The sequence below is a fragment of the Furipterus horrens genome, unplaced genomic scaffold, assembly GCF_987537825.1.
Source record: "Furipterus horrens unplaced genomic scaffold, mFurHor1.1.pri manual_scaffold_4, whole genome shotgun sequence".
In the NCBI taxonomy this organism is placed as follows: Eukaryota; Metazoa; Chordata; class Mammalia; order Chiroptera; family Furipteridae; genus Furipterus; species Furipterus horrens.
In genome coordinates, this window is record NW_028327174.1 from 20,274,517 (window position 1) to 20,286,610 (window position 12,094).

The 12,094-nt window shown below is 35.4% G+C and overlaps 1 protein-coding gene across 2 annotated transcripts in view; it reads right to left on the reverse strand.

The window, feature by feature from the left end:
• The window catches only part of METAP2 (methionyl aminopeptidase 2), a 30,724-nt gene continuing 18,630 nt past the window's right edge, over positions 1 to 12,094 (reverse strand). For both annotated transcript variants that reach the window (XM_090272675.1, XM_090272673.1), the window contains exons 5-11: positions 9,360 to 9,521; positions 8,229 to 8,410; positions 7,288 to 7,382; positions 6,937 to 7,033; positions 3,051 to 3,154; positions 2,430 to 2,545; positions 1 to 1,513 (exon numbers count right to left, since the gene is read on the reverse strand). In XM_090272675.1, the coding sequence (XP_090128801.1) occupies positions 1,261 to 1,513; positions 2,430 to 2,545; positions 3,051 to 3,154; positions 6,937 to 7,033; positions 7,288 to 7,382; positions 8,229 to 8,410; positions 9,360 to 9,521 (1,009 nt within the window). In that variant the 3' untranslated portion in view covers positions 1 to 1,260. The remainder of the gene's footprint in view (positions 1,514 to 2,429; positions 2,546 to 3,050; positions 3,155 to 6,936; positions 7,034 to 7,287; positions 7,383 to 8,228; positions 8,411 to 9,359; positions 9,522 to 12,094) is intronic.

The window sequence follows — 12,094 nt, forward strand, 5'->3', positions numbered from 1 at the left end:
TTCTGAAAGCCACTTTTTAATGTATAATAAATGACCTAAGTACAGAAGTCAGGTTTCTCTTCCTATGAGAAAAACAGTAAAATACAAAACAGCATCCCAGAGGCAATATATGTTACTGTGCTAAACATACAAATTACAGCCTTACCTTGGTACATGACTTTTGAAATTATGTTGGAACATTCCCAAAAAATCATTTACATAGAATTCAAGCATTTTTATTCAAGAATTGGTAGTGGGGCTCAGTTCAAGTATTATGCATCTTACATTCAACTTACGCACTTAGCTGCTATAATGAGTCACTGTAACCTCACTTCCTGAAATACCACCCATAATGGTTATGAATCCAAACCAGTCAAGGAGCAGCTACTGAAAAAGCCTAATAATTCAATTTAACTGATCTAACTAAAACAAGACCCAATCATGGGAAGTTTCCCATTTTGTGGTTTTAAATGCCTTTCTGTTTTACTGAGTAAGCCCAATACATTTCCTGATAAATGCACCACTGCACAAGTGATCTAAATGTTGAGATTTTACTAAATCAAGGTTTCAAGTTGGTACAATGTTCCTACGAAGTCATATTTCAAACAGATTTTTCAAATGTCAGGGGAAAATGAAAGACAAGGACTAATATGGTCCTAAAAACAAAAACAAAATGTTCCTAAAGCTGTATATTAACTACTGAAGCTATCCTCCCACTTTATACATGTATAAATATTATTTGGCCACTATGTCAGGAAACGTTTCAGTGTAGAGGTCTACAACAAGATAAAAGTCTCTTTATTTCCCTACATTATTTCCTGTGCAAAATTATAACCACAGACATTGAAATATAGCTCTCAGATCTGAAAATGTCTTTATTTTTTAGAAAATGGATTCCAGGAAGGTTAAAAAGCAATACCAGAAGGTATAGGTGCAGAATTGGATGTAGTCATTCAAAGCATTCAAATAAGAATATGGCAATATAAATACTTGAAAAGCATCTCTTAGGTGTTCAAAACAAAATATTTAAGTCATTCCTAATTTGAACTTTATAGCATTTTCTAGACAGGAGAAAAACAGTTAACATTTGAAAGTCCCAAAAGCTTTTCTGGTGGTTATATTAGATGGTTTGCCTTTGATCAAATTCCTTCCTTTTAAAACATGAATATAAGTATTACATAGATCCACTGTTAAACAGACATACTGCAAAATTAACTCAGGTATAATGTATTCCAACAAAGCTTATAAAATAAAAGACATTACGGTGGCTTTGGACTAAGTTTAATAGTCATCTCCTCTGCTGACAACTTCTTTACATGTTGGACGCAACAGTATGGTATGTTCAAACTGTGCTGTATATGATCCTTTAATGTCACATAATGGTGGATATGGATCTACAATGCCCAAGTCACACAGATTCTTCAGAGCCATCAAGTATTTACTTTCTCCCAAGCGATCTAGCCATCTCCGGCAGAAGGCAAGGGTGCCAAAGTTTTCATTGATGACATTTAGCAAGTGTTTTGTTCTTGGAAGCCTAAGAGGAGAAAATCCAAGGTTAATAGTTAGCTAAAAAAATCACCTAAATTCACTTCTCCCATTAATGAAAACTCTAACTGTAGCTTTAATTAAAATTCAAAAATTTTTTTTGTTGCCTGTTTACACGTTCAAAAGCCAGAATGTATAATAGCCCATACCTAATTATAGATGAAGCTGACTTAGGAAGCCAGCTGAAGGCTATCTTAACATGTTTTCATCTATGCATGTGTGAAATTCCCAGTACAGACTCACCAATAATATTATACTGGAAATTTCCTTTTTTTGTGCATCAAGCTGAAAGACCTGCATATAAAGTAGGTGTAAAATACAGCTTTCAACCACCTACCCCCAAATTATTTTTTTAAAGTAAATAAAAATATAAAGTTTACCAAATATAAGAACAAAAACCTAGAAATGCCACAAAATTATAACCTCTGAAATTATTAATATTATTAGAAACTGGACCTGAAGAAAATATATCATTTTTGTTTCAGTTAAAAAAATTTAGAGATTTTATTTATTTTTAGAGAGAGGGGAAAGGAGGGAGAGGAGAGAGCCAGAGAAACACTGATGTGAGAGAGAAACATCTATCAGTTGCCCCTCGCAAAGCACCCCAACCGGGGTACACACCCCAACAGGGACCAAACCTGCAACCAGGGCATATGTCCTGACCAGGAATTGAACTGGTGGCCCTTCACTCTGGGGGATGACACCCAACCAACCGAGCCACACCAGTCAGGGCTCAGTTAAAATTTTTAACAGGCCAATTTCTTTGCTGTATTATAGAAATCCACAGAACTTATTGTTAGGTTATAGAACTGTGTATTTACCACTATGAATATCTGTCATATTTTTTTAAATCCTATTAACTGGGAAGAGAAAACTCACTAGTCATATAGAAATAAGTCTCTCACCTTATTGGCACATGTCCAACATCAAAATTTTTCATGTAATGTGAACATTCCATATCATCATGAACAACGCCTTTTCCTGTGCTACCAAAGGTTTCAATGGCATATACTTCTCCTTCCTAAAAAATGTATTAGAGTAGGGAGACAAGAAAAATTCAGAACTAATCATAAATTACCATATCTTAACTTCAGGGTGAGGTATTCCCTACTTCATGTAAGAGACAACATGAAATACTGGCAGTCCTTCCCTACTTCTCCCTGCTTTTTTTCTCCTTAGCACTTTTTGGTCTTTCTGTGTCCTCCTATTAGAATGCAGGCTTTAACGTGCACAGTGAATTTTGTTCTGTTCACTGCTATACCCTTAGTGCCTACTGAAGAGACTGGCACATCCATGATGCTCAGTAAATATTCACTAAGTGTTGAATAAACAGTCCTTTGACGTACCCAATTTTCATAGCTGATTTGAGCCCTGCGCTTTTTAGACAAAATTTGCACACTCACATGTTCCAAGCCCTGTCAAGGTGAGTCTGGATGGCAAGTCAATTCTGCTCAACATACTATGTACTCAACCATCACTAGCATGGAAAAAAATAAGTCAAAATGCTTCACAAAGAACATATATACCTCCATTCTTGTTGCCTCTCCTCCTTTCACAATGGGCACTGTTTTCCCAGCATGTATTCTATATGGCCCAATTGAATGTCCATTTAGATTACGGATTGGTTTCACTGGTAGAAAGGAAAAAAATAATTATGCAGGGTCTCAGGAAGCACAGACAGATCTCTTGACCTTTAGGTATAAAGTTCAAACATTTATTTAAAAACAAGATATGGCTCTACTAAACAACCTCACATTAAAGTAGTTAAAATACAACTGGAAAACTAGTGTAATATAAAAAAAGTTTATTACGATGCTATTAACTAAAAACTTGAAGGGAGTAAGGGAAGATGGTGGAAAAAGAATAAACTACATGGCCCTGACCCATGTGCCTCAACTGGATGAACATCATCCTGCAAAGCAAAAGGTCTCCAGTTCAATTTCCTGTCAGGGCACATGCCTGGGTTGTGGGTCCAGTCCCAGTTGGGACATATGTCAGGCAACCTATTGATGTTTCTCTCACACATCGATTTTTCTCTCCCTCCTTTTCTCCTTCCTTTCCCCTCTCTCTAAAACTAAATAAATAAAATCTTAAAAAAAAAAAAAAAAAAAAGAATAAACTCTGTGATGACACAATGGGGGTCCACCTAAGTAGGTATTCTTATTCAATAAAAAAGTCACAAAATGCCATGTACACAATGATTACAAACATGAAAAGTATATGTTTTTACGGTTATGGACTATAAATATAAAAATGAGTATTCTGTGAACATGATAAGGATTATTAAACCTTAAATTTTATTATAACATCAACATTTCAAATGTTAAAAAAGAAAATCTAAACAATCTTAAGGTTCTGAGATCAATGACAGAATCAACAAACTGTGGTATATTCAGACAAAGAAACACTACTCAACAATAAAAACAAAAAGTGAGGGATACAATGAACAACTGAATAAAACCTAAAGGAAAAATGAGCAAAAGGAGGCACAATGATATACATATTGTGTAATTCCATATATAATATGAAATACATATGTATACATGTGTGTTTATATTTCAACATTAGGCATAATTATATTACTGTTTAGGGATCTGTAATTAGATGGTAAACAGTATAAAGGAAAGCAAATGTAAACACTTTAGTACTCAGACAGAGGTTTACTAGAGGAGGCTGCTGTAATTGAGAAGGGCTACACAGAACTGGGACTTCTGGAATGCTGGCAATATTCTAGTTCTTGAGAGGTGAGGTTACATAACTTTTATAATTGTGTAGTTGAAGTTTTATGTTGTATTTTCAATGTTTATTATAGTCTACAATAAAAAGGTTTTAAAAAATCTAGCTCTACAGTGCTAGAAATCCTCAGTACGAGCTACTTTTCATCTAGGGCAGAGTTAGGTAGCAAAGTTTTTTCATATCTGTAATAATACAACAAATGACAAGTTTATCACAAATTTAGGGGATGGTACAGAAAAATAAAATCCTCAATTAGCTCTTCAAAAAAAAATCTAATCTCACCTAATACAGGAAACTAATGAACAAAACAAACAAACAAGCAAAATAGAACCAGAGGTGTGTAAATAAGGAAGAGACTGACAGTGACCAGAGGGGAGGGGGGAGGGGGAAAAGGGGGGGAAAGAAGGGGAAGGATCTAGTTAAGGAACTAGTATAAATGACCCATGGACATGGACAATAGGGTGGGGATTGACTGCGGGGGTGGGGGGGGCTGGGGGCGGTAGGGGAGAGCAATGGGACACCTGTTAATAGAAAAACAATTAAAAAAAAGTCTTTCTCCTTATATATATATGATAAACTAAATGTATTTAAAATTCCGCCAGCATTACTATTTCTCTAAGACCTGACAACCTGACCCCTCAGGCCAATCAAAAACACATTGTTAAAAAAAAATTATTTATTTTTAGGGAGAAAGGAAAGGAGGAGGAATAGAAACATACGCCCCCATCTGGGGACCTGGCCCACAACCCAGGCTTGTGTCCTCACTGGGAATTTAACCGAAGACCTTTAGGTTCACAGGTCAGACTCAATCCACTGAGCTACACCAGCCAAGGCTCAAAAATACATTTAAATTAAAAACAAAAAACAAAAACAAAAAAACCCCACAAGTACCCTAACATATAACGAAGTTACACAGAAGCAGCAGGGCACAGAGGTATCCTTTTTTATATTATACAGGTTTTGACAGTGGCAGGATAATTCTGGGACCAAGAGCTATAAAGGTAACTTTCAATTCTATTATTTTCCTGCTCAAGGTAAATAAAAGAATCCCTCCCTTCATGGCCCAACTCTGTCATGTGGTTTTTGGGAATTGCTTCTGAAAGTCCAGCCTATAGCCTATTTCTTGAGCTCCCAATATCACGATTTGTCTATACTCTTTCTGGCTCAAAGCAGTAAAAATGAATTCTATCACTTTAAGCTAAAAATCCTAATCAATACAATAGCTGACATCAAAGAAGGGGTGCTGAAATAATAGAACCATTAAGTCAAATTGTCACCTCATATACCTTGAAGGGAAGATTGCATAGAATTAGAAGAAGAAAATAGAAAGAAAAGATGATTTGAAAGTGACCTGATTGTGCACTATTTGTTGTAGGACCAATCCCAAAATTGGGATGGGAGAGGACAAATAATTGTTGAATACTAATAAATTTCAGGCACTAGCATAAAATTTGCATTTCTAAACAAAACAAACTAAAAAGCATATTATTAATCTTACAGTAAAAAAACAAAAACAAACAAAAACAAACACTTGGGTTCTTGGAGATTATAGGATTTATCTAAGCTCACAGACAGACCTGCCTGACCTCAAAGCTAAAGTGTGTTTTCTTCATTATCTTATACTACTTCTTAAACAAGTGTGAACAGCCTTAAGAACTTTTTGATTTGTACCAATGTACACAGGATTAGAAATCTATAAGATATTTCTAATCTGGAAAGTTACTTTTATAGATATTGGTCCCAGAACTGGCCTGCTACTATCAAAAGCCTGTATAATATAAAAATGGATAACCCTGTCCCCTTCTGTGCAACTTGGTTATATGTTAGGTTGGTTATTTTATTTAAATGTATTTTTGTGTTTAAAAAATTTTTAAGAAAATCTTTTTTATTTAAATATGTTTTTGATGGCTCTCAGAGAAAGAACCACTTTTACGTTTGGTAATTTATAAGTATCAACAGGGTAAATTAAAATAATGCGCAATGATATGAATTTACTGAAGGTCTAGGAAGCATGGCAAATGCCAGTGCTCAAAGGACTGTGAAGGAGAGACAGCCTTGGTTAAAGGAAATATAGAAAATATTCTGTAAGGAAGTAATTAGGACGGGGGTTAGAGAGACCAATGAGCATAGATTAGGCAGGAGGATGGTGGCTTAAGAGAGGTCAAATCAATTTTCGGAGTCACAGGAAGGCTGTACTGATGAAGAGCACTAGAAAGCACAGGTGACTCTGGGACTGTGTACCTAAGGCAGTGCCTGGGAAAGAGTAGGAGGCAAAGGGAATCAAGATTAAAGAGAGGACAAACAAGGAATAAACTGGCCTCTAAATTTTGTATGCAACTTAAAAAAATTGGGAGTCATCAATGGAAAGACCCTCTGGTGTCCCTCTGGGCCTTGATTTGACTAGTCACTGAAAACCTAGTCTGCATTTTGGCCACCCTGGGATAAATCCCTAGGTGTCTTCTTATCAGCTACTAGGGAAGGCTTGGCAGCAGCTCCCAGCTGGTGACCACATATTCCTCCTACCATGATCAGGTCATTTCCCCATTTTCCCGCTTTATATTCCCAAGAGAAAAAGATAAAGCAGCTGACCCAAAGAAAGCACTTAACGCAATTTTTTAAAAATTCATTCTGCAAAGGACACACATTTCAAGTAAGATACATTCTTAAAGAACACACCTTGATATGTCTTGCCATCTATTTCAACCTCATAGGATTCCATAACTTCTTGAATGGCCTCACCAACATCACATAGACGGACATCAATTCCAGCACACTAAGGATGTAAGAATGTATACCGTTATTCAAAGCACAGAATTTTACAGCAAGTTAACTTAATATTTTAAAATAAGAGACAATCAGAAAAACTACTTTGTACATTATAACTTCTATAAAAACCTTTAGTACATTATAATTATCCACTTAGAACCCCAAGGGCCATGGACTAGTTTTACATAACTGAAAGAACTTAAAACAGCTTATAATATGCTCACAATATGCTGAATGAAATGGCGCTTCTAGTTCACATACCTTTATTCCAGTGTTAGTGGCATCTTTTACAGCTTTTAATAATGTATCATATTTGGGATTAAAAGTGACAGTAAAAGCACAGTCAATAATCCTACCTGAAAGAAAAAAAAAAGTCTTAAGTTTACTTATCAGCTAGTCAATTTATCCACTTTATAGTACCTACACTATTGATTATTTTTGCTAGTTAACAGGAAAATAAAATGATGGGCTTAAATGAAAGCAGTACTCCAAGTACCCAGATAGCATTCACAGCTAAAGGGGGGAAAAGTGTAATAAATAAAAAGGTTTGGGAATGAAAAATTTAACTCCAGAGTTAGTATCTACTATTTCAAGACAGCACTAATTCAGTACTCGCCAAGAGAGTTATGCAAAAATATAAACAGAAACAAATCAAAGCAAGAAAAGCCTAAGGAACCTAAGAAACAGCAACGTGGGCAAAGAATATGTGTAGGTCCACAGGATGCTGACTATCAGTCCAGCTTCTTCAATTCAGTAAAAGCTCAGGTAAGTACTTAATCTAAGTTTAGCTTTCTCACCTGTTAAGTGAGATAAAAAGGTACTTACCTAACAGGAATGGGGGCGGAGTGGATTTAGAAAAGCTAACAAGTATATAAAGGTTGGTAAATTTAAAGGCTCTAACTAAATGTTTGTTATTAAATGAATAAACGATATTTGAAATAATGACCTGAAGAAATGTAAGATTATATTTTTCATGCCTTGATGCAAAGAATAAACTTCAATTGCATGATGGTTTTTATTATCCTCCATTAGTAGGATGCTTTAAAACAACTCTCAAAATCTGCCTCAATACAGCTTTACTGAAAAGTGAGACATCAAGAAGAAAATTTGGGAGTTCAGTAGCTATATCCCCACCCAAAAGACAAGACTAAGACTAGTTTTGTAGAAAGAGGGTGGAGTGGAAATTATTCCCCAAAACTCACCACTTATATGTGTCCCAAAGTCTATCTTACAGATATCATCGTACTGTAATACTGTTGTGTCTCCAGCATTGGGGGTATAATGGGCAGCACAGTTATTGAGAGAACATCCAGTAGGAAAAGCCAGGCCTGCGTTTAATCCATTTTCTTTTATCAGCTTTCGTGAACAGTCTTCCAACTTTTCGCTAAAAAATAAAAAAAAATTTGTTTACTTTTACATTTTATATAAAGTATAACCATATATATCTTACAGCTCATCATATTCAGAAAGTTAACCAAAACTCTTAAATTATTTTCTGGGAGTAATCAATCTGAGGACTTTCTGAATGTGATTAACAGTTCTCTGAAGTTATGAAAATAGTAGCTCATCTCTAAAAGATAAAGAATTTAATTCCACTAGGAATCTAGAGAAGCGAAATGATATGGCTTAGGTTCTTAGGAAGTAACGTTCTTGATTTAGACTAATTTAAATACTGATTACATTTTATTTCGTCTATATTGCATATTTTGAAATCTGAATCAGAGAATTAGGTTGCTTTTTACAGCTAATTATTTCTCAAGGGGAAACTGTAGAAATACTTTATTGGTTTCTTCATTGCATTATAAATAAGTTTGTGCCCAAGAATTTTAATATAATAGGAACTGCTATATAGCAAAATAACAGATTTTAGGATAAGGAATAAGAATCAATAGTGTGTGCATCTGCATATTCGAGTGTACATGAGTACAAAATAGGATGAAATAAAATGTCCTCTAGTGGTTTCCTGGTTACATCAACATTACAATAATTTAGAAGATGTTTCTAAACGTTCCTTTAAAGTTTTAGCAGAGTAATTAAGAAAGCTAAATATCACAATGGAAAAGTCAGCTTTAAAAATAAGTTTTTTTCGCCCTGGCTGGTGTGGCTCAGTGGACTGAGCGCCGGCCTGCGACCCAGAGCATTGCTGGTTCAATTCCCCAGGGCACATGCCTGGGTTGCGGGCCAGGTCCCCAGTAGGGGGCGCATGAGGAGCAACCACACATGATATTTCTCTCCCTCTCTTTCCCTCTCTCTAAAAACAAATAATCACTTAAAAAAAAAATTTTTTTTAAATAAATTTTTTTCATGTTCTTAGAAAAACGTATTTCTTTTACCAGATTTCTATCATTGTCATCCCCGGCTTGATCCAGCTCATAACATATTTTCTAACTTGTCGGTGTGCTTCTGCAGCTTCTCGAAAATCATTCCAAATCTCTTCACTAGCTTGATCTAATGCTTTCTTTTCTTCACTTGTAGTTCTCCAAGCAGCTGTTCGCCTTTATAGTATGCAGAGTGTAGTACCAGTTATTTAATAAACAGCATAATAAGCATAAAAGCTGAGAGTTAAAAATATACTAATATAAGACATTCTAAATAAAAATATTACATATTTAGTTTCTGTCATTAAATGTCAGCATAACTTCTGAATACCAGTAGTCAAACACTTGCAATCAAGCCAAATCATAATACTTTCCAAGAATCTTAAAAAAAAAAAAATCAAGTGAGATTTAATTCATAGTCTGAGGGACTAATACCATGCCACAGAAAATAACACAAAACGAGAGAACCAGGAATGTCAGAAAAGAATACTAGATACCAAGCAAGTGGGAGAAAAAGTCATCCGTCCACTTGAGGTAATATACTCACATACTTTAAGAGACTTTTTAAAAGAGCACACCAAAAATTAGCATTCAACATCACCAATAGGACAGGTAATAATACAGAGACTTGACCTGGAAATCTGCATATTCCTTCCTCAAAGCACAGAATATTATGGCTTTTGCAGGAGTTTTCTAAAAGTGTGTGTGTGTGTGTGTATATATATATATATACACACACACATAATATATATATGAAGCAATCTTCCTTAAAAGACATGGCTTACATTTTAAAACTGTCAAGATTTGTATTTTCAGTATCTGGGAATGAAGAGATCCACTACCTCCCTTTAAGCAGTAACTGTTTCCAAATAAAGAAAAAAATTTTAAGTTGTTATAGCCCTGGCCAGTGGCTCAGTTGGTTGGAGCACCATCCTGTACACCAAAAGGTTTGCAGGCTTTGAGTCCACGGCACATACCTAGGTTGTAGGTTTGATCCCTGGTCAAGGAGCATACAGGGAGGCAACCAACTGATGTTTCTCTCTCACGTCTATGTTTCTCTCTCGCTCTAAAAAATATCAATAAATATATCCTCATGTGAGGATTAAAAAAAAAAGTTGTTATACTTTCACACATTCTTAAGAAATATTGAATATCTAGTTCACAACTCTGTGATCACTGAGGTATATAAATTATACTTAGTATAAAAATGATGCATTCAAAGAATTACTCCTATGGCCTCTAAGCTAGTGGCTGGCAAACTACGACCTGCAGGCAAATCTAGCCTGGCACTTGTTTGTAAATAAAATTTAATTGCAACATAGTTATGCCCATCCGTTTACATACTGTGTATAACTTCTTTCTTGCCACAACAGCAGAAATGAATAAAAGTCAAGGACTGAAATATTTACTATATGACCCTTTATGGAAGTTTACCCAACTGTTCTAAACTACAGAACTGTATTTTAAGGTCCTAGCTTTCTGTTTTTCTTTCTGTATCTCACTGCAAAGTTCATTATGACTACTTCCTACTGCAGTAGCTACCTATGTGCCAACATCTAGCACCACTACAAAGGCCCAAAGGAGCTGTCCTGTGTGAACTAAAGCATCACAGAGGCTTCTCTGGCCTGTTTTCTGGTTGGGAATGTATCTTGAATTTAACAATTGATGTTATCAAATAACTGAAATATTAGAGTACCATCACTTTAAGGTCAGTCTTAAACTCCTTAAGTACTCAAATGCATATAAATTACTTTTATAGAAATAGTGAAAACTCAACAGGCAACTTCTAATCAAAGTATTCATATGAATGTCTCATACTAGAAGGTAATAGGATAAGATCCTAAAAAATATATTCTCAGGATGGTCTCAACCTTTTCCAGCTGCAATACACTTATAGTTGATCACTCCGTGGATTTTCAACGCCTAGTTTTTTGTTTTTGTTTTGTTTTGTTTTAGGTTATTTATTTATTTTTAGAGAGAGGGGAAGGGAGAGAGAAAGAGGGGGAGAGAAACTTTAATAAATGGTTGCCTCTGGCATGCCCCCGACTGGGAACCTGGCCCACAACCCAGGCATGTGTCCTGACTGGGAATCGAACCAGCAACCCTCAGACCAGTGCTCAATCCACTGACCCACACCAGCCAGGGCAAGACCTCTAGTTTTAACTTCAGCCCTTTTCTCTTCCATGAACACAAAAATCTTTCCTGGGAACCAACGACCCGAATGTTCTAAGAATAAGAGTACTTGCTATATTCTCAGATCAGTTTTTAAACAAAAAAAAATCACAATTCTTCATCTTTTACATGCACGATTCTGGCAAATATACTACAGCCATAGCTGGTAGTAAAGGCTGATGCAACCCTGCCTCAGAAGCCAAAGATTTTGTGAAATTAAAAATGTCAGCCAATATTTACTCTAGAGCAGCAAGATGAAAGACTGTCCATAGGGAACTGACAGATGTCAATCCAACCGTCAGATATTTCCAATCTACTTCTTTAAGTATAATTAATTTCAAATGCTATTTGACAATATTTTAGAATCAGAACATGATATAATAAAGATCCTTAATACTGAAACAGCAAAATATCACATGAATATCTTATATTTCTGAAGGCTGACTCTTAGAAGCAGTAGATCCTACAAAATATTATAAAATGTTCTGCATTGTTGGTAAAAAGCTAGCAATCAGAAATTGAATTAAAGACATTATTTTTTTAAGTCCTGAGTTAAAACTGAAAGTCACTAGTAATAT